Genomic DNA, 25,189 nt, shown 5'->3' on the forward strand with positions numbered 1-25,189 from the left:
TTTCTCTGACAAGCATATATAGAAGACGATAGAATCTAGTCTGCAAGTATCCTTGCAGAGAACCCAGAACTGGCCATTCATCGGAGTGTGAGTATTAGATAAACAGCACTTAGCTGTAGAAAAGAAGTGCTTGCGTGAATGAGACATGTTGTATAAAGCACTTTGAATACTCAAAAGTACTATACAATATAAGAACCAACCCTTTTACCTCAAGAATTACAGAAGAAGGCTAAAGTTATACTATCTATTATACTCCATGAAAAGATCTAAACAACACATAATTTAATGGAAGTCACCATTGTAATTCAAGTCTAAGCCTTAAAAAGTCATTTTGCAAGCTTTTCTTTCCTTCTTTTAGTTTGTGACTTGTGGTCTTATAGTTGTTAAACGCCATCGTGTGAGCGCTTACACTGCTTTGCAGTTTTTAGGCTGAGACTAACCTGCACAGTTTGAAGATATCCTCAGTATATCAACCTGCGTCAAACAGTACAGGGCTCAGCTGAGCAACAAAACACACGATCCAAAGCTCAAGGAAAGCAACAACCAAAAAAAATGACAACAAAAAAAACCCAGGCCGCAAACAAAGACCTGACAGCTGAAGGAGGGAACGCAAACCTCCCAGATACACGAGGCAGCAATCAGCTAAACAAACCCCGACAACACGGAAGCAAAATATGACACGTGAACGAATGAAACTGCTCCGTGAAAAGAAAACAACAAATCAAATGAAGGCCAGTGATATACACAGATACAAAACCATGTCGACGGTATGAGGAGAAAGGGAACAAATGCAAACAGGCTGCAGAGATGATGGAGAGCAAACACACAAAATTCAAAAGAAATACAGCAAGACGCTAAGTTAATCCATTCCTCTACAAACTGATTGAAATCCTCCAGAAAAAGATTACCATTGATTTAACTCTTAGGCCTAAATCTTTGCCGATGATGAAACACAATCCCTCAGACAGAGACAGGATTTTTCATGGTAGGGGTGGAGTGGGGGATACAGTTTTTTATTTGTGTGTAATATTGTGCTTTTCCTTTCTTGAATGCCACAAATTTGGAGAACTTTTATTTAAAACTCATTATCAGTGAGAACTCAGACATCAGAGGGTTAATTATCGAAACAGAGTCATTCTGTGGTTCTTTCATTTTTAAGGGGTCAGTTTGTGCTCAAGGAGCATTTTTTGTAATTCATCAATGAACACAGACTTACTGGAGCCCCTGTTTACGCACGAATATCAGTATATTAAGACTAGAGACTGTACAAACAAGGGTGTGGCACAGGTAGTGGAAGAGTGCTGTTTGTATTATTACACAGATAAAAATAGTCCCCAACAAATGCTCGGTTTAATCCTGTTTGAGTACGATTTGATGAAAACCGCAGGGGCCAGCTGCCACCAGCTGCCTTATTCCTTCTTGATTCATTTCAAGAAAATTACATAAGATCCTTTCTTCTGTTCTCACGAGGCTGGCAGATGTTTTCATTTATATTAAGGCAGAAGCCCTTAAATGTTACTTGTTTTAAAGGGTTAAAGTCCTGAGAGTATTTCCCACCTCTGGCTAAAATAATCTGGCTATAACTCATGTTTTGGGTAAATCACTGACTGGAAAACACATGTTTAAACCCCTTGAGCACACATTGGGAAATGAATGCCAACACATACCGAAGGGGAGGAGATGAGTGACAATATAAATGGACCTGCCTGTTAGAACAAACCATGACTGATTGCTTTTGCTGACATTTCAGGTGCTGGTTTGGGAAGCGAGCTGGCGTGTACACCGACTACATCTATCAAGGTCCCATGATTCTGGTTTTAGTGGTAAGAGTCTCTTTTTTTGCCCTTCAGTAGTAGCATGTGCTTCAGAACCTGCACGACATAATTTGCAGGTACAATTAGTCCTCATTATGTCTTTGAAATGCCTGACAGGTGTGAAAAGTTGGAAAGTTGAACACATTTCAATGATAAATGAGCCGGCCCGACGCTAGTTCTATCAAGATTAACGTTTAACTTGACAACCTCTGGGACTCATTTTGGACTTCAGGCATAAAAACATGAATAAAGTCCAAATATATGTTCAGTCTTGAAGGAATTATCTCTTACACTAGGCTATTTCCACCCCCTGGGGTGGGTGCCTTTCATCACAAATCAGCTATTGCAAATCTGTCTTGTCACTTGAACTGAAAATATCTCTCATCTGCATCCAGTTTGCCGTCAAATCACAGCTGAGATTAATCTTCATTCTAAACTGTATGTCAGCTCCAAGAAAGACTTCTCCTTCAGCATTCAGATGTGTGTTTTTGTGGCTCACCCTCGCCCTGCCAGCAGTCCCTTGTGATTCTGAGCCCTTCAGCGGGGCTCATGTGAAAGGTCCTCTAGATTTTACAGAATAGCTGGGGACTCGTGTGAGCTTTGCTCAGCCTTCGTCTAGACTAACCCTCTCCTGTCTGAGCATCCAAAATACTGTCCTCAGTCCCCTGGTGCAATGTAGATAAGTAGAATCGATCCAGTGCTGTGCTTAAATGTAAGAATTAGAGGAGAACGCTTTTTCTTTTTTGTAATTTTACACAGAGGAACATGTTGCACTTTTACTCTACCACAATCACCTTTACAGATATGTCCTAATATAAATGCATTGTTTTTCATCTACATGTATTGATATCATTTGAATATACAAAATATTAGAATAGAGATCGGATTCAAAAGACAGATCCAGCTCAAACTGGTTATCGGTACTTCTGTAGAAGATGAGAGAGGGAGTTTTGTCTGGCCAAGTTAATCTCTGAAGTATCTAGTACTCTGAGTGATGGAATGAAATTCTCTTACTTGGGATTATCTGGACATGAATAACAGGGGAGGTCCCAGGTCGACAGGCAGGTAAAAGAGAGGATCAGCGTACCCTTCGCACTTAATGTGTGCCCCACAAAATCTGCACTCATTCCAGTCCTGAACCAAGCCAGCTTTCTTCTGATTGGCTGCCCCTCTGAAGCAAAACGTTTTAACAACACTTTGTTGGGGCAGGCAAACATGAGCCTTGGTCAGTGTTGAGTAGTAACGGAATACATGTGCCGGCGTTACGTATTTAAAATACAAAATATGAGGAATTGTATTCCGTTACAGTTACCGTTTAAAAAGGTGGTATTCAGAATACAGTTACTTTGTTGAAATTAATGGATTACACGGCGGTCTTTTCCTGTTTCATATGTTAGGCTGTCCCCTCTCTATTTTTGATCATTTCACTCCAGTGGAAACCCGAACAAAACACGCAATAAGAGGCTCTAATTTCTGTGTTTCAATCTCGCGGCCCATGTCACCTCTACTGCGGCCCGCATAATGATGTGACAAAATATTGCTTTGCTTTTTGTTAAGTAAAAATTATTGTTCAAAAAAGGATTTAATATGAAGGCAATAGGCAGAGTGTTACAGGCATAGCATGTATGAAGCATGTAAATATAATAATAACCACTGCAGTCAAAAAGAGTGCCTGACGAGCCCAGTTGTAAGTAAGCTATTAAGACTCGACTGTACACTGTGTTCGTGTTTTCCTCTGAAACAATAATTTCCGTTGGAGCAGCCTTTCAACGCCTCTCTCTGTCTCTCGCTAGAAAAGTTGACCCAGACAACAAAGTAAAGCTAGTTTTCAGCTACGAGCCCGACACGAACCCGACGTATTAGCCAGAGGTCCCTTTACTACGGTTCGGAGCTGCGGACCTGTTTTATATACGTGCGGAATAGTTTTCTATACAAGATCACTGCAAAAAGTGCAGCCTTACCTAATGTCCACCTACTGTTACTCATTTATATTAAGATTTAAAAGTTGGTATTGGTATGGCGAGTGTCCTTCAGTAATAGTAATAAATCACACAGCAATAGTACATTCATGTAGTTGTAAAAAGCATGATAATATATTAAGTAATCCAAAGTATTCAGAATACGTTACTCTCATTGAGTAACATAACGGAATACATGGGGCATGTAATCTGTAATCTGTAGTGGAATACATTTTAAAAGTAACCTTCCCAACACTGTCTTTGGAAGACATAATAGAGCTTTACAATAAGCATTTAGTAGACTGAACATTTACTAATTAAAAAACAACAGTTCACTTAAATATATATAAGTAAAAGTTAGCAAATCTTATGTACAAATGCAGATGTTTTAGACGTTAAATCATTTTGCATCTATAACTCTTGAGAGTGTAGCGTTTAAAGATAAAACGTAACACATATGAGCGAGAGTCAAGTTAAATAGAAGTACAGGCTTTAAGCATCATGTTGCCTTTACTGGGTTGTTTTTGGGCAGTGGGATTGTTTAGCGTTCCTTGTAGGATGCTGCAAGCCAGACTGAGACGGTTTGGGTCGTTTTTTGCCCATTTTTGGTTTCGAGTATTCTGAAACCTGAGCTATGAGCTCACAGACTGAGTTGTCCATTCTCAAACCTCCGTATTTGAAACTTAACATTTTGGCCCTGTTGGATTTGAAAGTCCACTCGAACAGGATATATATGAGATAATATTTGGAGAAGCAGAATAGGTCTTGTTTAACTGAAGGATCAGATTATTTCCTCCCCCTCTACAGTCCACGTCTTCACACACTGTCACTGTTTGATCACGTCTTTGCTCAGTTTTGACTTTTTTGTCCCTGCTGGCTCTCGACTGGTCGAGTGACCTCCCCACCCAACATCCAAAACAGCACACCCTTATCCTCTCTTCTTTGAAAAAAAAGGAAAAATCATCTCTTCAAGAGGCTACTGTGTTCGCTCCTGCTTTACTCGCCCCCGGAGCACATATCTGTCTGCTCTAATATCTCTCTGCTACTTTCCCTGAAATTTCTCCGGTCTTCCTTACAATGGCATGTTCTCGCAGGCTTTTATCTCTGTGCCCAGCACTTAATCCGACAGGGTCAACATGTGGTCACCAGGAAATTCGTGGTCTCTTCTCTGAGGGTGTTGCGTCGGTGAACTCTCCAGGCATCATCACCAGCGGCTCTTAATATCAGCAATAAAGTAATGTCCTGCCTTAATGAAGGAATCTGGGATGTTATTAAAAATTGCATGAGCTTAGTTAGACCAATAGAGTGCAGGGTCCCTGAGAGGCTGCCATACATCTGTTCGAGCCAAGGTCGGGTCAAACCGGCCCTGGAAAGTATTCCTATGTCTATTTTTACTCCCATGTGACATATTTCACACTTATTTCACGAGCTATTGATTTTGTCATTCGTCACACAGTGGAAAAATAATCTCAAGAAGCACTTTAGATACACAAAGAACATTTTTTAAGCAAGATTAAAGGAGAATGCAGGCATTATGTTAGATTTCTCTCTGTGCCAGTAAAGCCTCCTGTTTAACTAAAGCCTTAAACAGCTTAGTGCCTTATCGACATAGAGCTCCTTGTTGTACAGAAGCTGTTAACGTTGACTGACGTGTACTTCAACACCATCAACACGCACACTCTGTTTATTTTGAGTCATCTCCATCCTGCTGCCATAAAGGGTGGAAGAAGAAATCATTTTACTTGTGTGTGTAAAAGCAGCAGAAGCCCCGTATTGAAACACTAAAACTATCATCAGCTAAAAGTGATTAAAATCTAAAAAATAACTGTCAGTGTGTTTTAACGTGTAGCATTTCACAGCTGTGATGGATGGAGTTTAATTAGTATGTAGTTAGTGGATACATTATGTAGCCGTATCATGTGTTAATGATAAAGGTCTACATCACCCAACAAGACTCTAGCTTCCCACATGATCTTGAAGTGGATAAGCAGAAGAGGATGGATGGATGGATGGATGGATGGATGGATGACCCCAACCGGTCGCAGCAGATGGCCCCGCCCCTCCCTGAGCCTGGTTCTGCCGGAGGTTTCTTCCTGTTAAAAGGGAGTTTTTCCTTCCCACTGTCGCCAAAGTGCTTGCTCATAGGGGGTCATATGATTGTTGGGTTTTTCTCTGTATCTATGAAGCGCCATGAGGCGACTTTTGTTGTGATTTGGTGCTTTATAAATAAAATTGAATTGAAATTGAATTGAATTGGATGGATGGATGATAAGGAGATATTAAATAAGAAGGAGATCTGGGAATCTGGGAGAAGTCTGATCTGCCAAAGGCGGCCGTTGACCTGTGCCCGTGCATAGTAAGTTTTTCAGGAGGGAAAAACCTTTTTAAACCTTGTTTTGGTGCAAAGATGCCAAACTTCTGAAATGCTTTTTATTGGCTCTTATTGGTGATTCTTTACTTTCATGTCATAATCCGAGCGTTTTCTTGAGTTAAGCGTTGGATGCTTTAATATTTCTCTGTTTGGGTTTGTACAGGATTTAGTTTTATTGCTCTTCTAGCCCTCTAAGTTTCTGATTATTGTGAGGGTGAGGTTTGACTCATGTTCTGTTTTCATTATCATTGTAGTAATTTTACACTTTAGTTCCTGTTTTATTATGTGAGTTTTCAGTGCTTAGTGCTGACTGTTTTACTGTTCAAGGCTCAGTTTGTGCAGCTTTGTGTGCAGTCTTGGGTTATTCGATGCCACTCGTGTTTATATAATAAACTCCATTTTGGACATTATTGTCATGAACTTCTCCTCAGCTTTTAAAACTCATATTTTATTTCATTTTGTCACCTGCATTCTGCATTTGGGTCCAACAATCCACATCCTTACAACAGCCCGGTGATCTTTAAAGCTAAACATATGCCCCTTTACCCCATTCACTTAGACGGGGACTTCAAAATATTTGCTTTTCTTCTAGAAGCACTTTGTCATCATCGGTGCTTGATATTCAGTACCTGAAAAGAAAGTACTAGTGAAGGTGCATCAAAAAATGTACCAAAGTACATGACCTCAACAAGTATATGCAAGTACATTTGCAACTGGACATATTAATCTGTGTTAATGCACTGCCCTGCCCAGCTACCATTCTTTCAATGGCACTAAGTGTTTGTGTATAACTTTTAAATGTAAAACGTAACAAACTGCAATATTTAATCAGGAATTGAAAACTGGCCTAAAGTCCACAAACTCTCCACGGGTGTCTGCACATTTTAAAGCTTCAACTTCAGACCTTGCTTGGATGAGATGTTAGCATTAGCAGAGCTTGGTTATTAAGCTGTATTCATAAACTGCACAGGTAATGACACAGGTACAGACTTGTGATCATAACTGCCATATTATTGGACAGATAACTGATTATGGTACTACAAACTGGGAATGGGCCTCATTAAGCAGCTAGCACATCTAATACCCTTCTCCACATCCTTTTGGTAAACCCCATATCAATCTAGATATTTAAGCTTTTTTACCATGCATATGGCTGTTGCTGCTTCTGCAAGAAGCTTTGCAACCCACGTTCTATCAGGTCCCTCCTCTTCACACCATGCCTGACTACATCAGTCTCATCGATGTCATTGTTGCCTGCTCTGTACCACCGCTGTCCCTGCCTTGGGCCTTCCACACATGTTTGTGGAACGTGATCCATGCAGCACAGCCGGATATAAATTACCGCAGATGGAATAGCAATCATATTTTGACTCTACTGATCTTGACAGAAATACAGTCAAGTGGTCCAGTTGAGTGACCCCAATTAACTGAGGTGAAGCCTAGCAGGCAAAGCCAGGCTGTAAACATGTTTATTTCTGCAGTAAAGTTGGGCATTTTAATACACAAGTCTATGGGGACCGACTTGCTCTTGGAGCCAGCCTCAAATGGCCATTTGTCAGCCCCAGAGCTGGCAGTTTGAGCAGCATGCCGAAGCACAAGTGAATCGCAACAACACATACTGTATGTTTTGAAGGAAACGTGATTTGCATCTGGGACATATTCTCTGTCATTGCACTGGCTTTTACTGGATCATCCTTGTGTTTTCCCCGTCTACGCAAAACAAAAATTCACCACAAAAATGGCTTATAATCTTATAGGCGAGTCCTGTGTTTGCTTTGCAAAGAACAGCTCACATTCCTTTGGTTCACCTTCCCTGACTAATTTTTAAATGCAAGGTTTTAATGTGTTTTTGTTTTTGTTTTTTACTTTATTACCTTTGTGGTTTTTTCAATCTATATTAATGCAACACTTCTGTAGTTCTGACTCTATCTACTGCACAACAAGTATGCCCTGGGTGCTAATGAAGAAACCTTGAACCTCAGTGAGCAGTAGTCAATAATATCAGAAAATGAGGTTTAAGATCATTTTAAAAGCCATTTAAAGGAAAACGAAAGGCGAAAGGGGTTAAGCAATATGAAGAGCGCATCAATGAGGAGTAGATGAAAACAAAATACTGACACTGACACGCACTGTAAAGCCTTCATAAAGAGGTTCACATTGATTTACAGTACCTTTATTTATTTCAGATGAGATTAGTCCATATCATTAAAAAAAAAGAAAAACATTAAGGATGAAACTATCACAAAATATACAGACACTTGTTCCAGTATTTACCCACCAGACACCATATACCCAGTCAGAAAAAGGTTCAGATACCAACCTTCAGATAAAATTTCCTACATAATCAGTACCATGCTTACTTTGTTTGATTTCTCCACAGATCAATTTCATTTTCCTCTTCAACATCGTACGAATCCTGATGACCAAACTGCGAGCCTCTACGACATCAGAGACAATCCAGTACAGGTGAACTGAACGTCACCTGCTGTGTTTTTAATACCACTTGCTTTTGCTTCTACCTGTTACAGAAAATGTGTTCCTTGGCAAGTCTGCCAACTATATTAGCCAGTTTTAGAGACACATTAGGAAGTTGGAAGTTTGAAGACTTAATTTGGAGGTTTTCCATTCAGGAAATCTTCTTTCATGTCCTTTTGGATCATCTGTGTCTCTTTCCTTTGCTTTCTTTTATTTGGTGATTTGTTTGATTTTTTTTTTCACTTGTTTTCACTTTCACTGTGACAAGACTTGAAAAAAAAAACAACTAAAAATAATGTGATTATGTTTGGCTTGGTTTGGGCACTAAGAAGGATTTGGTTTGGTTTTGCCACTAAAACTGACTTGGTTAGGTTTGGTGCAAAAGCCTAAATATTTAGCCACTAAAACTCTGGTTGGTTTAATGTACTAAATAGTATTTTGTCAGGTTTAGACAGCAAAAACTGGGTAAGACTAGGTTTGAGTGAATGGTTTGGGTTAAAACATGCCCCTTCACAATAAAACCCTGCACGCTGAATGTCTAGTTGAGAGTGACTTATTCTTCTCAGTAATTCCACTGGACAGTAAAGGACACCTTGTGTGTAAATGAGCCATGCTATTGTGAAAAAGCCACAAACTGAATGTGCTCTGCTGTACCTGAAGCATAGAGACCCTGGATCTTAGTCACGATTTACACTTAATCCTCAGTCAGGTAAAAGGATCCAAAAAGAGCCTTTAACACACAGTGAGCTGAGCCTGTCCGTCATAGTTGTCTGATCTGTGGTTTCTTCGCCTGCAGGAAAGCCGTGAAGGCCACGCTCGTCCTCCTCCCCCTCCTGGGAATCACCTATATGCTGTTTTTTGTCAACCCAGGGGAAGATGAGATCTCTCAAATCGTCTTCATCTACTTCAACTCCTTCTTGGAATCCTTCCAGGTATAATTTGTTTAAACAGTGGAGCCTTTCAGAGACAATCAGAGTATAATGACATTTGTGTGGGTGGATTTCTTTTTTTGGGGGGGGGAGGGGGGATAAAGACTCAGTAATTGTAATGATGGGACTGGGAAATGATTAAATGAATGTGTGTGATAAGCTGCTGTGTATATGTGATTAATCCAGGATCACAGCGCTGATGTTTTGGATGGCTTCCTCTTTGTTCATGTTTTGTCCTCTCTTTATCTCTCCCTTCCTCTCACACAGGGTTTCTTTGTGTCAGTATTTTACTGCTTCCTAAACAGCGAGGTAAGCAGAATCACACCGCCTTATTGATTTAACATTTTAAAGCCCCCACCCCCTTTTGCTTTAGACACTTATTTATATCCCCCCGTCTTCAGGCGGCTCCACTCACCGTTTCGGTGGCTGCATGTTGCTGTGTGTGTTTTTTGCAGGGAGCAGAGTGATAAAGCTCGAAGCACTTATATTCAGGGCACAATTAAGACTTGTCATGTGCCGACATAAGTGACATCACTCGCTACACTTTATGACAGTGTCAGCCCTAATTTGGTTTCATGGCGAAATCAGGGGTGAAACCCTCTGAAAATAGAACTCCAGTATTAATATGCAAGCACGGAGGAATGCTACTTTATGTTTGATACGCTCATTTTTTAATATTAATATTAGTCATAGTTTTAGCATTTTTATTGGTATCTGCTCCATAGAAAAAATCACATTTAACGCATTTAAGTCTTTGCACATTTTAAGCAGTAAGTAGTAACAAATGTATAAAGTGTTGCTCCTTTCCTGTTCCTTCCTTTCTACAAGAACAGTCCTCATTGCCTCTTTGCACCATCTGCAGATGTTTCCTCGCGGCTTACGAGCGTGCCGGCAGTTGTTTCTCTGTTTCTTTTACACGGTACAAGCAGTATAAAATAGATAGCAGAAGTGAAACAGATGCTGCAGCTGAGGCCGGTGAGCTTTAGGCTGATGCAGATCTGTCAAATCAAGAAAGACTATATTTAGAGTGTGCAGCCCTGCTAGCAGCTATGTGGTGCTTTGCAGATCAGCACAGTGGTGCCTTACTGCTAACACCAGCATGCTAACCTGCTGATGTTCACTGTTTATTTCAGTGCATGAGCTTTAAACACAAAGTCCAGCTGTGGCTTGATGTTTTGAAGGTGAACTGATGATGAAACTGGCTTAAAGAGGCGCTAGATGATTCCTATGGGAATAAAGAACATCTGTACAGATTAGCTGTATTTACTGTAATAGATCTAAATACTGTTTCTAAATAAATAAATAAAAAAGCAAAACGCAAGTAGTTCAAACAGCAACATCCCAGCAGCTATGCCTAAAACAGACACGTTAACGCCCAGGTCAAAACTGGTGGCTGTATATTAGTTTTGACAGATGCTGACCTTGTTTTCATTTACAAAAGAGGTTCAGCAGCAAATATCTGTCAGATCACTGCAATGAAGAAATCTTTATGTCTTTACTAAATGGGTGTAAATAGATGGCTACACAACGTTCACTCCACACACAGTATTACTGGACCTTGTTTGGTAGATTACAAACATGTCTGGGATGTTTTTTGCTGAAAAACATCAGCAGCTCATGCGCTGCACGACTCCGACTGTACCTATTTATTGCATCATGACAGCTGTAACGTTTCAAGCACACCTGCACTTGATCAGACGAACTTTCTTGTGTGCACTGTCACAAACATCGCCCCCTGTGCCCCGACGTCAGCATTCTAAATCCATGGTGTGGCTGAATTACTGTCAGGATCAGTTAGCTCAGCAAGTAAAAGACTCGGGAGAGAGGCTGACAGTTTAAGTTGCTCGTGTGGGGTTTTGTCCTCGACTTTCTTAATCTAAAGTCCAACATGGACATCGAGGCAAAGTTCAAGGAGCAGACAGCGAGGCTTCACGCCCAAACTTGACAGATCTTCTGTGTTTGAACTACTGCATGTTTTAGAGCTAATGTGACTTCTGGATGACCTCAGTGGGTTTTGTAATACTATTTTGGCAGCTACATGGAGCTGAGTTTTGCAGAGGGAGAGAGATGTTGGGTGGATAACTGTAGATATTACCTGAAAAACATTTTTAGATTGAACCACCACTGGCAGTTTCTCTGTCTTGTCTGAAAAACAGAATCAGAGATTATTGTAGGCTTGACATTATAGTTGGTTGTTCTGGTAAAGGGGAATTTGTGTTGTTGGGTTTTTGTTTGTTTGTTTGTTTGTTTGTTTTATTTTATTGCCTAGAATAAAACAGAGCAGACAAAGCATTCTCAGTCGAGCTTCAAGGATCCCGATTGCTTTCTCAGCCGACTGGTCTTTGGGGAAGACAGCTGATGAGAAGTGTTGTTTAATTAATTAATTTTTTTAAACAGGCTTTGGTAATTCTATTCTATGCATGTGGAGTAGAAACCCATTTTGTAACCAATTTAGTTTTCAATCAGATGTTGCTTTAAAAAATTAAACCTGGCATTTTGTTTCTTTATTGGAATACTAGAGTAACTGGGCGATAACAACAATGTGTACAGTTCAAAATTTAAAAGCAAATAGTAAGGAAAGAGCTGCCCAAAAAATGAGTATTAAAGTATTGAAATCTTTAGGTACACTCAAAGCAGTTTGTGGCACAACCTCTTCCTCTTCTTTATGAGAGAGAGGATAGCTAGCGTTTCATTATTAGCTTTTGATTTTGCCTTTGTGTCCTCAGCCCAACTTGAAACTGAATATTTTTTGCATCATGCTGAACAATTTTAAGCCACTTCATTCTGTTTTTGTCCTCACTGTGAGCAGATCACCTTAAATTACCAACACTGAGAAGCATTAATAAATTGGTGGCTGTGGCTCAGGTGGCAGAGCACTTGTTGTTTGATTGCAGGTTGAGTGATTTAATTCCTGGCCTTGAACTCAATAGATGGCTTTTAGGCCGTTCACTTCTGTAATCAATATGGAGCTACGGTTAATTGAAAAGCCAACTGTAGTCTCTTCTGTCAGAGAATGCAGCTTTTAGCAACTCGGATTTTCTCTGGTTTTGTTGTAAATTTCCGTGTTTGCTTATTGAAGCAAAAGGTTGAACACTTCAGACTTTTTTTCTGGCATTTTGTGAACTAAATGATCATTTATTAAGAAAGCAAGAGAAAAAAAATGACAGGTTAATGAAAAAAATATTTGCAGCTCCTGTAATATGAAAAGTGAAATGCGTGTGTGTGTCACGGGCTGCGATGGCAGACCGTGGAGTTGCAGTGAAAGTAGGGCCCAAACGCGAGACTCTTAGTGAAGGACAGTGGATTTATTGACAACGGGTGGAAAACACACAACTATATACAAAATCCCGGCACTGTGGTCCCGTGGCGATTCTCCCTGAATCCCACACAGTGCAGATGTTCGTGAAAGGTGAAACAGTGGCGACTCCAAAAACTCCCACACCGTGACTTCCAAAACACACTCCGCTCCAGATTCCTGGTAACACAAACAGGTTAGCAGGGAATCTACGTTCTCGAAGGTTTATACCAAGTCCACGGCTGTACTGACGAGTTCTGACTCAAGGATCCAGCGTCGGCCTCAGCTCAGCTACAGTCTTAAATGCCGCTCCCTTGACGAGCGTAATCTGCTGCAGCTGGCAGAGGACGACGAGCGGCAGGTGTGGCTGTCTCTAGAGCAGAAACACTTCCAGGTTCGCAGTCTCCTCAGCACACCAAAACCTCCGGAAGCTCACACGGAGAAACATGGAGAGAAAACCAAAACACCACACGGAAAATATAAACATACACTAAATTACATGAGCCCTGGGTCCCTAGACCATGACAGTGTGGGTGTAATTTTTATCAGATTTGACTGATAGCTTTCACAGCAAAGACCATCATCACAATGTGACTGGTGCCCCAAAATGACAGGAAGTCCACACCCATTAGTTTAGTTTAGACTCCACATTATGAAGCCTCAGTGTTAGCACTTTGGAGTTTTTTGGAGACAGAAGTGACCATATTTGCATCCTGAAACTGTATGGATGTGACACTGACACACAGACTAAATATTTCAGTTTCACTCACCAAAACTGAAGCCCAGACTCCTTGGGCTATATTTATCACACATCAAGCCGGATCATTTCTTGCTTTTAGGCTCCACGAGGCAACAAAAGCACAAACCCGATGGAGAGGTCGAGTTCAGTGATGCAGATTAGACACATGACAGCCTATGGACCTTTGATGAACAAACATATGGCTTATGAATGCTATTTAAGTTTGCTGTGGTGTGTTTCCGCCGAATGTTTGGTTACTAGCGTAACTGCGGTTCTCTGAAAACTAAGAGACTGCAGTTTGAAAGAGAACTCCCAAAACACCCAAAATTCAGCAAATACATCACGTGCCACTTTTTCATGTAAATAAGGTCACTTGGAAAAAATAATAATGCCAGTGTCAGCATTCAAAACCAATGGGTGATGTCATGGTGGCTATGCCCACTGTGCCATGCTTGCCCACTTTAAGCTCTAAAGTTGTTTTAATTAAGGAAGAAACTATCCAAAGAGGCCAAAGTGTATTTTTGTATGAGACTGTAATCATGCTTTTTTTCTGTTGTAAACATTTTTACATGGCAATCTATGGGGACTGATTCATTTGAAGACAGCCTCAAGTGGCCGCTAGAGGAACTGCAGTTTTGGCTTTATTTTTTCAGCCCAGAGTTTGTAGTTTAAAAAGCCTACTCCTGCTTCCAAAATAGCAAAGAAATTTAGAAAATCTCATAAAATTTGTGTTCATGTAGAATTTCATCCTTCACAGCAGGAAGCCACCTGAGAAATGGCTAATGATTTTAGCTCGAGAGGGGCAGTTTGGTACGTCACAGTGTTTAGATGGACTGTTCTATTATGCTCTCCAAAGTCTCAATCAATACCTTTATTGCTGAAGAGACCATAGCCGTGCCACCTGAGCCACAAACTAGGCATAAAGGTAAATCTGCAGGATCATAACCTGATTTAGCTTCAGAGCCCGGCGTCATTTGACAGAACAATCATTACCTAACGAGTTATTCCTCGACTCGCTTGTAGATGTAATATCAGCTGACTGCTTGCCCTTTGGTACCGTCCCACACTGTGATAGCTGACTGAATGATGAACGACTGTCTCATCATGAACAGTGTTGTAGGTGCAATGAGGAGCTTAACCAGCATGTGCAGCCTACAGAGGGTATTGATTTAGTGTTTTGTTACAGGCTGAGGGTAGCAGGGAAAAGCAGGGGGAAAAATGAAAGAGATGAACAAAGGATACCCACAGTCACATACAGGAGAAACGGAAAACATTTGGAGCAAAAACATCTGTAGAGGATTAAATTATCCTACTTTGGGCCACGTGACCCGAGTGAAACACAATGGTGGTCAGTTATCTGACAGTCTGCCCTGTAAAGTCTAAAGTTGTGTGTTAAAGTAATGCTCTGTGGTTCACATTTTAGATTAGCGAAAGATAAGAATTGTGATTATGGAGGTGGACAGAAATGGGACACATGGGGTGATTGATTTTTGGATTGATTGATTGATGGTCCCGTTTTAATCATCGTTAAAATAATTTATAGCCAGTTGTCACCATATAGTATATAAAACATATGAGCTGAGGGCCATAAATGTGACTGTACAGTGCAGAGACTGCTATATGTATGTGCACAGTACTGTCAAACAGTTTTTTTAATATTTTGGGAAAACATGAAATATGTGTAGCAATGACACATATATAAACATACATGGAAACACATGCCTATAGATGCCTATATTAGGCAAAAAAAAAGTTTTATTATTCTAGCCCTGCGAGAGACTGGCACCTGTGCAGGGTGTACCCTGCCTCTCGCCCTAAGTCAGCTAATTTCTTTAAGTAGTCTTCAGAAATGGTTCTCAAGGACGTCTGAAGGACATGCAGAGCTCTTCTTTGGATGTTTGCTGTTTGCTGCTTTAATAATGTTGAGGTCTGGGCTCTGGGCTTTTCCATCCAGGTATGCTCTAGTTTCTTAGAGCCAAGTGTACTACATATGATTGAGTTATTGTGTAATTTTTCCCCCCAAAAAAATAATAAATTGCATGATACATTTTTAAGCAAAGAATGCAACAAAAAATGTCTGATGTAGCAAATAATACACAAATGTAAATTCAGATATGCAAATTATTAGTTCTTTTTTTTGTAATTTTGCAATTATTACATTGTTTAGTCTTTAAAGGGTTGACAGCATGTTTGGGATCGTTGTTTTCTGGAGAATGAAGCTGCTGCCAATCAGAAACTTTCCATATTGTGTTGTATGATGTATCAAAATTTCATGAAAAAAGAATTTCATCAATTTTGAGAAGATCTCCAACACCACTGGCTGGAAAACAGCCCCAAACCATGATAAAGTCTCCACTGTGTTTTACAGATGGCTGTAGACACTCAGCCGTACCTCTGTTGTTGCAGCTCTCCCCTGATCTCTTCTGTATTTACTGGCTGTGATTTTAGCCAAAAATCTCCCTCAATAATTTCTGTCACCACTGATTTTCAGTCCAGATCTTATCAGGTCTTTTTTATATTTCTTAAGGATCTGACTTTTAGATACTGTTCGTCTACTGTGGTCTCTTGTTTTTTTCTTAGGCCTGTCACGTCTTCTTTTTCTTTTCTCCTCCACTTCTTTCTCTTGACAATTTTAAATTGGTTCTATGCTAAGTTGTCTGTTATGTGCAGACACAACAGTGGTGCTTTTTATCCTTAAATAATTTATATCAAATTTAAGTGGCTTAACAAACATAAAGACATTCCTTGTGAAAAAGGTCAGGTACATAGACTGGAATTGAGTGAAAAAGAAAAACAAAAAAGCAAACAAAATATAAAGAAACAGGGGGTAGCTGAAGACTTTTGCACAGTACTGTGTGTGCATGTATTTAGACTCCTCCCACAGAGGTCGGTTACCTTGTTAAAATGCTGCAGTCCCATTGCATAACACTGAATCCTGAAACCACAAATCACTGCTGTTTGACTCATTTCACTTCCTGAACGTCGGTCTTTCTTTCAAGTCTGTCAAAAGTGCTGAAAAAAGTTAAGGGTGAATTAAAAGGTAGAAAAATGGCCTATCACTCTGAAAATATTCACATTATGAAGGTAAAATAAAAATAAAGTCAGCTGATTCTGCAGCAGTCAGGTGGAGCGACCCATGAGGCAGCGTCTCAGTAAACAGCGTGAGCGTAAAATAATTAAATCAGCTCAGCTGAACGACCAGTCGGCTGACAGATAATCATTCTTTGTTTTCTTTAATTCCTCGAGCTTATTGTTGTCGGTGTTGTTGTTGACAGGTGCGCTCAGCCGTGAGGAAGCGCTTCCACCGATGGCAGGAGCAGCACTCGATCCGAGCCAGGATGACCCAGGCCATGTCCATCCCCACTTCACCTTCACGAGTCAGCTTTCACAGCATCAAGCAGTCCACGTCGCTATGAAAGAGGAAACCAGCTTTGTCCTACATGCTCGCGCTTTGGGAGAAACCTCCAGCTGTCATTGTCATCCTTTTCTGCCACATCACTGGAGTAACACTAAAACACTTTCTGCGGCTAGAGATCTAGAGAGAGGCTGCATCAGTCTCCTAAACCTCAGGAGGGACATTACACAGACTTTCAGGAGAAAATGGATGGGTACAGGCGGGAGAGGACATTGCAATGTTTGTGAAAATGGGAGGTTAGTGGATCAAAAAGATGCACGTGACCAAGCTGATGAGTGTGTACTGGAGTTTGAATGTACAGCACTTGTTTAATTGTCTGTTGTTTCCCCGCTGGCACTTTGTTTTTGCTAACATCGCCATCACGATTGAGGATTTATGCTCCTGGACTGCACCGAGCTGGATTCCATCTCAGCGGAGTCATGTGCTAGCAGGGGCCAGTGACTAAGTCGTTACTTATCCTGAGATTTTATTTTAAGTTTTTATTTTTCTCTCAAGCAGCTGTCTGGTTCTGGTGTTTGTTTATTTGATGTTGTGCTTTCTTCCTCTGTTCTCAGCTCGGTGCGCTCGTGCTGCTTTCATCGACTTTCCAGGAAGGTTAAACACATTCCATAATTCCCACCTGAAGAGTTTTGTTCCAGAAAAAACAGACACATTTACAGCTTTTACAGCTTTGAGTAACCTCCAAGTGACCCTCTGGGGACATTTATGACCCTACGTGTATATTTCTGTGACAACTTTAATTGTTTTCTGTAAGAAGTGGCCCATTGGGATGGCAGTGTTTGTCTTCTATTTACATTTTCCACCTTTAATCGCTGCATTGTGACAGTAACAGACTAAGAACAGCGTGCTTTAGTGCTGCAGAAGCCCAATAATGCAATGAAAACAGCTCAGCTGATGGAGAAAATTCAGGTTAACTCCTATAATTTCTTACCTCTTAACACTTGAATATTGGTCATAGAGAAAGGAAACATAGTATGATATTATAAAGATATAATCTAGCCTTTAAAACAATTTATTCCAGTATAAAATCTAATGGGGTCATAAATGACCCTACTCAGTCACTTTAGTGGCTATAGTAGCTCAGCTACCTGAGGTTTAAGGTTACTGTCGGTTAGTCTCACATCATTCGTCTCCTTTCTGAGCTCAGGTGACTTCTTAGTCGAGCACAAAGAGTGAAAGTGGAGGAAATAGCCTTTTACTGCAGAATAATTACATGGCTTAACTCTCGCTTAAAGCACAAGCTATCATGTGTATGTTTCTATTGATGTACAGATTAAACAGGCGGGTCGATACACGATAATTAGGGCGGTGTAGGGTGGCTGTGGTTGAGATGATGGAGGTATGTCCACTAATTGAATTTAAAAACCTCCTCCTCACATACAAAGTCCTGGATGATCAGGCCCCATCATATCTTAAAGTCCTCTGAGCACCGCATTATCCCAATAGAGCACTTCACACTCAGTGAAAAGAACCTTGAGACGACTGTTTCTGTGAACTGGCGCTATATATGTAGGATTTAATCTAACTGAATTAATTGCAGGGTTAGCTGTCCAGTCTTCAGCTCCCCCTATAATAAAACCCTGGACTGAAATGGCATGTGATAAAAATCTGCTGGATAAGCGAATTCCATTCAGCTTCATAAGTGCATATTTCTATATATAGCTAGCCTTTGCCCCTTTGACTACAGCTGCTGTGCCAAGTAAGGCTAATCACTTCCTGGCTTTAGCTCACATTGGGGCAAAATATGGTCAGAACGTCCCTACAGACCATTTCAATCTGACCCCAAACAGAGGAAAATTGAATAAGAATCATCACTCAAACATCTCAAGGTGATTGTCTGCTATGACTGTGTGTGGTTATCAAATGCTGACACAACATTTAGTTGGAATTTTCTTTTATTGTAACCTGTAACAATGGTTTCTATTCAGCTACAGAGACGTGTAGCCTTTCTTCTAATTTATCTTACTGATCATTTATGGTGCCCGTCTCTGCGCCTGCAGATCTGCCTCAGTAATAATTGGTAGAGGGTTTTTTTGTGCCGATTTGACCTACTTTGGCCTGAGAGGTTGGCTGCATTCAGACCATCTCTGAATCACGTGTGATGACCTGAATTTGGCTAAGATGTAGATGTGGTTCAGCTTCAGACTCATTGGGACTCTTGGGTGTCTCTTTGGCTGTAATTTTACTCCTGGCACACTGGTTCTGGACCATTTTGAAGCCAGACCAGTTTGGATACATGTGTACTCAGAAAGTGCACACATGGCATATTTTGTTTTCTATACACACACACACACAGTAACCATGCATGTTTCTCACATATTCTCATCATCTTATCCAAACTAAATTTTCCTAGAAAGAATAAACCTTTGTGGGCAGAAAAACAATATTAACAATAGAAAGTTAATGTGGCAACATACATTAAATTCTAGATATAAGAAAGACTTTTTTTTTAATTAACCCACTTTAAAAAGATCAAATGTTTAATTATTTAATTTAGAAATAATTAGTATAATACCTGTGAAACTATTTATATTTTCTCTCTGGCACTTACCTCTAGAAAAACATAAGTCTAAGCATAAGAGAAGCAGCTACTAAATGCTTCACTGTGTTCACCAACTCTGTTTGTTTACATCTGAAAGAAACAAAAGAAACAGAAAAACCAAAAGAATCAGAATATTTAAAACCCCAAACTATGACCTGAAAGTTGCTCAAAAAGAGATTTTTAGAGATGTAACCACAGGACCAGTGTGAGTGACAGCATGTTTCACATTACTTGGACACACAATACATTTAATTTTGTGGCACTTTAAATCAAATTAAGCGTCGTGTTAGTTCAGGTCATGAAGTGATTAAAGTCTCTGCGGCATCCCGCATGGTTTTCTTTTACACATCCTGTTGGTTAAACTTCTCAGAGCCCACGGTTTCCCTCCTTCAGCCTGCATGTAGTTGCTGTGAATCTGCAAGCCACTTTGCAACCAATCAATTTTTCGGATGGAAAGATTCTGCGTTAGTGGTCCTTTTAGTGCAGAGACTTTCACAAAGTATAAAAACTGTGCAGTGAGAATGAGTGGACCACGTGTTCAGCAGTTCCTTTAATGCTTGTAAGTTAGTTAGTTGTGATATTTTTTACTTGTCAGGGACCAGGCACAAAAGGATTGAACTCATATGAGAAAAGATGCCTTATACTGGATTTAGCTACAAGCACTTTAAATACATACAATATTAAACAAGCCTATACTACAAATGCAGATAAGAACTACAAGATAATCAAATGTACAAGCTTCTTCTTCTTTAGTGGATCATCTGCTTCCATTTCACTCTTTCTGTAGCATTCACCTCTGTCACATGACCCCCCTCACAACATCCATGAATCTTCACTGCAGTCTGTGCTGTTCGTCCTGCCTGGCAGCTGCCCTGTCCGGACTGTCTCGGCGTTGCCTCACTAAGTTCCCATCCAAACACCTCAATCTGATGTACTTATTTCTAATCCTTTTCATGCTGGATTCTTCTAATGATAAATACAGTTTCCACCGGCACCCTGCTAGCCAACAGCATCAGGGGTGGTCATTTATCCACCCCGGACCCCGACTCATTATGAGTCACGTGTTTGATTTGACTGCCCTTTCTGACGCAACCCATCACATTTATCTGGGCTTGGGACAGGAAGTACGCAGTGTTGTGCTTGGCAGTGGCAGCAAAAGGCATAAATGACCACAGATATGATTTCAACTGAGTCGAAAATAACAAGAAAGCTGGGAGAGAAGGTGGGTTGTAAAGCAGCTTTTACATGTCCACTGTGCTGTGCTCAAAGTGTCACCCATTTGAAAGCAAACCAAGTTAAAATTATCAGTCAGAATTTAGTTTAAAAAAAAGAATAATCTTTATAGAAAGCAAATGAAATGATCAAGTTTTACAAGTTTTAGTCAGACCACCGCCTCCTCCGATGGTCTTTGTGGAACAAAACTCTTCAGCTGATCAAAGAGACTTAATAGATCGACTCGACCAGCAAGCAAAGGGTTCCTCCATTCAGGGTGGTGTTTATACTCATTCACACCTCGTGACTTTCTGTGGCGTTCGATTGACTTGAACACTTGCAGTAACTGTATTTACTGATGACCTGTAAATATATAAATATCAGAGGTGAGTGTGATGGGAGGGGGCTTTAAAATCCACGAATAAAAACCAAAAACACAAACCACACACTGTAAATCATATGGGCACATTTTCCATGTGATCAGCAATTCACAGTCCACATTCCTATGATACCAGTATGCCTAGCACCTGTGCATTTTTATGGGAAAATTGTATATGAACCTGTTCTTTTTGTCACCCTATTATTATAATTTTTTTTACCCCTTGTAAGTGATGTGTGAGCTCTGGTTGTGATAAAAAAAAAAAAAAAAAAAGTCAAATTATTTTAAGTAATTGAGTTTTACATGATGCTGATCATCACTTGTAACAGAGCAGCTGCTTTCAGCTTGATTCCAGCCTTTTGTGGTGGAGAAAATTCAAATTAAACGAAGGAAACGTGTAGTCGTCATGCAATTGTGCTAGGAATTTTCAAAATAAAAGTTTTACATCAGCAAGAATAAGAAATATAGAAACCATGCAAAGAGAATCTTCATCGTTTTGTGGTACGTATACGGTGGTCAATGAAAAATCACAATGTCATTCAAATTATTATTTATTGTTATTTATTTTCAATATTGTTATTTTCATACTTGAAAAAAAAAAGTCAAGTGATAATAAACTGTGTGTTGCATTTGACTGAATGAAAAATTGAAGACATTTATTTATAGACCAGTTTTTCTACAGAAAACAAGCCTGTAAAAAAAAAAAAAGACACCATTACCCACGATGGAGACTCCGGATCACACAGCCATTTGTCTCCACAGTCCCCCGAGACGAAAGCAAAGAAAGAAAACATATCCTGAGTATCGTGTGATCCTCTTAAGCTTTGTGTGTGAGTCTCGAAGGGGAGCACAGCCCAAATCTGGCTTTTAAATAAGATCCTTCTGCCCAAGTGAACATTCACCATTTTCTGGGTATGAGAAGGGAGGGGTCTTTGTGTGTGCACTAAAACACAAAGAAAGGAACACAGAAATCGACTTTAACAGTATTCACCATGATGCACTATTGCTTAATTGAATGCAAACGCTTAAAGAGAACAGGAAGGTTAGTCGTTGCCTGCGGAGCGGCTTTTGGGGGGACGATTACTCTGTCATCTCATGGATCCACTCTTCCACTCAGGGCTTCTAGCTTTGGGAGAGTTACTCATATTCGCAGTTCCAGATAAAACTACAGTCAGCATGATTCAATTTCCAATTCTCATTACTTCTTGTCATGATTACATAATGACTGTTTGTTTATGTGGAGAAGCATCAAAATGCTGTAGTAAACAAGTTTTGGCCTTTTTCTTACATGTGCACAAATTTACAGTTTATGGCATAAACACTGGAAAACAAATTAAATTCTGTGAAGTATGAGACATGAGTACATTACCACTATAGACTGTATACAAAAGATGGACGTGGCCACTGTGACGTCATACATTGGTTTCTGAAATCCTGTTTTCAAACCTTGACTTTAGGATTTTGCTTAATAGCAGGTTGTTGCTTTTTGAGGGTGGAGTACTAAATTATTAACTAATGCTAGTAATGTTAGCAATATAGGCTAAAGAAAGAACATCACACACACAGCGGTGCTTGCTAGCTAGTACCATTACAACAAAAATAATATAATTTAACTCACTTATATTGGAGTATTAGACCTTTTGGACAGTTGGTAGAATTAGGGACACCACACAGTCAGTTTATTATTCACACTATTTTTGTCTGCATGTTTTAGTATTTTTATTTCCTATCATGTTGGTTTTTTGAAGCAAACAATACAAGTGGAAGTCTTTGAAAAAACAGCTTTCTGACTTCAAGTCTGTTAAGTCCATTTTGCAAATCTTGGTCATAGTATACAGGGTGGGCCATTTATATGGATACACCGTAATAAAATGGGAATGGTTGGTGATATTAAAGTCCTGTTTGTGGCACATTAGTATATGTGAGGGGGCAAACTCCTCAAGATGGGTGGTGACCATGGTGGTCATTTAGAAGTCGGCCATCTTGGATACAACTTTTGTTTTTTCAATAGGAAGAGGGCCATGTGACACATCAAACTTATTGGTAATGTCACAAGAAAAACAATGGTGTGCTTGGTTTCAACGTAACTTTATTCTTTCATGAGTTATTTACAAGTTTCTGACCACTTATAAAATGTGTTCAATGTGCTGCCCATTGTGTTGGATTGTCAATGCAATCCTCTTCTCCCACTCTTCACACACTGATAGCAACACCGCAGGAGAAATGCCAGCACAGGCATCCAGTATCCGTAGTTTAAGGTGCTGCACATCTCGTATCTTCACACCATAGACAATTGCCTTCAGATGACCCCAAAGATAAAAGTCTAAGGGGGTCAGATCGGGAGACCTTGGGGGCCATTCAACTGGCCCACGACGACCAATCCACTTTCCAGGAAACTGTTCATCTAGGAATGCTCGGACCTGGCACCCATAATGTGGTGGTGCACCATCTTGCTGGTAAAACTCAGGGAACGTGCCAGCTTCAGTGCACAAAGAGTGAAACACATCATCATGTAGCAATGTCAAATATCCAGTGGCCTTGAGGTTTCCATTGATGAAGAATGGACCCACTATCGTTGTGCCCCATATACTACACCAAACCATCACTTTTGTTATTCCAACAGTCTTGGAGGGATCCATCCATTGTGGGTTAGTGTCAGATCAATAGCGGTGGTTTTGTTTGTTAACTTCACCATTCACATAAAAGTTTGCCTCATCACTGAACAAAATCTTCTGCGTGAACTGAGGATCCTGTTCAAACTTTTGTTTTGCCCATTCTGTAAATTCTGTGCGCCGACCTGGGTCATCCTCGTTGAGATGCTGCTGTAGCTGGAGTTTGTAAGGGTGCCATTTGTGAGTAGCTAATATCCGCCGAAGGGATGTTCGACTAATGCCAGTCTCCAGTGACATGCGGCGAGTGCTACGCTGTGGGCTCTTGCTGAATGAAGCTAGGACAGCCACTGATGTTTCTTCATTAGTGACAGTTTTCTTGCGTCCACATTTTGGCAAATCCAACACTGAACCAGTTTCACGAAACTTAGCAAGCAGTTTGCTAACTGTAGCATGGGAGATGGGTGGTCTCGTAGGGTGTCTTGCATTGAAATCTGCTGCAATGACCCGGTTACTGCGTTCACCAGATATCAACACAATTTCGATCCGCTCCTCACGTGTTAACCTCTTCAACATGTCAATGGCTGTAAACTCAATGTTTACCCTGTTTTACTTGATGAGGTTTTGTACTTAACTGGCAAAGGCTCACAAGATCATCCATCACCTGGAATATTTCCATCTAACAAGTGAGCCTTGTCAAAAATTAGCTGGCAGGATTTCTTGACTTCTTAATTAGACCATTAGTCAGCAAACAGCCCTGTTCTACTTCTAAAGTAATCAATGTTATGGCAAGAGCCACTCAGCAAAATAAAGACACGCACCAGTGCATCTTTACTGAAAGACTTCAGGTCCATCCAGAAAATTGAATGCGATAATTTCTTCAAGTACAAAACGGCATCAAACTCTGTGATTCTCACGAGGACCGCTTCAGGAAAAGAGGACCAACAGTTCAGCACAGTTACAGAAATCAGCAGTTAATAACACTTCAAATGAGAGCCCTCGTCAAATGCTCCCCAGAGCTCAACATCAGAAAACTGTGTGAATCAGGCCTTCACGGAGGAGAGGAGCGAACTGCTGGGACCAGAAAGCACATAGACAGAACATCAGCGCAGAGACTTTCGGTTTCAGCTTTGTCTTTCTGAGAGGCAGAAAGAGGTAAACCGATAATTACAAAGGAGTATTAGGGCCACGTTAAGAAAATAAATATATTATTGATCACGTTGAGAATAAAGTTGAAATGTGGAGATTAAAGTTGTTGTATCAAATTGTCTTGGGTAGATGAGGTGGTGAAATCGTACTTGAGAATCAGTAACAAGAAAGGAAATTATTTTTCCTTAAGCACATGAACACAGTGGTAAGTATGAGGACGCTGAAAGAAAAACCCTCACAAACTTGAAACAGTTGCCTGGATTGATACAAAATGAAATTGCTGCCAGTGGACAGACACAAGA

At 40.3% G+C, this 25,189-nt stretch overlaps 1 protein-coding gene across 2 annotated transcripts in view; it reads left to right on the forward strand.

The window, feature by feature from the left end:
- Positions 1-21,763, forward strand: part of LOC146381182 (corticotropin-releasing factor receptor 1-like) — a 94,672-nt gene extending 72,909 nt beyond the window's left edge. For both annotated transcript variants that reach the window (XM_084937091.1, XM_084937092.1), the window contains exons 10-14: positions 1,751-1,823; positions 8,524-8,609; positions 9,415-9,550; positions 9,815-9,856; positions 16,857-21,763. In XM_084937091.1, coding sequence (XP_084793217.1) covers positions 1,751-1,823; positions 8,524-8,609; positions 9,415-9,550; positions 9,815-9,856; positions 16,857-16,997 — 478 coding nt within the window. In that variant the 3' untranslated portion in view covers positions 16,998-21,763. The remainder of the gene's footprint in view (positions 1-1,750; positions 1,824-8,523; positions 8,610-9,414; positions 9,551-9,814; positions 9,857-16,856) is intronic.
- The last annotated feature ends 3,426 nt before the right edge of the window (positions 21,764-25,189 follow it).

The sequence above is a fragment of the Perissodus microlepis genome, chromosome 8, assembly GCF_051167445.1.
Source record: "Perissodus microlepis isolate ML-2025 ecotype Zambia chromosome 8, ASM5116744v1, whole genome shotgun sequence".
Classification (NCBI taxonomy): Eukaryota; Metazoa; Chordata; class Actinopteri; order Cichliformes; family Cichlidae; genus Perissodus; species Perissodus microlepis.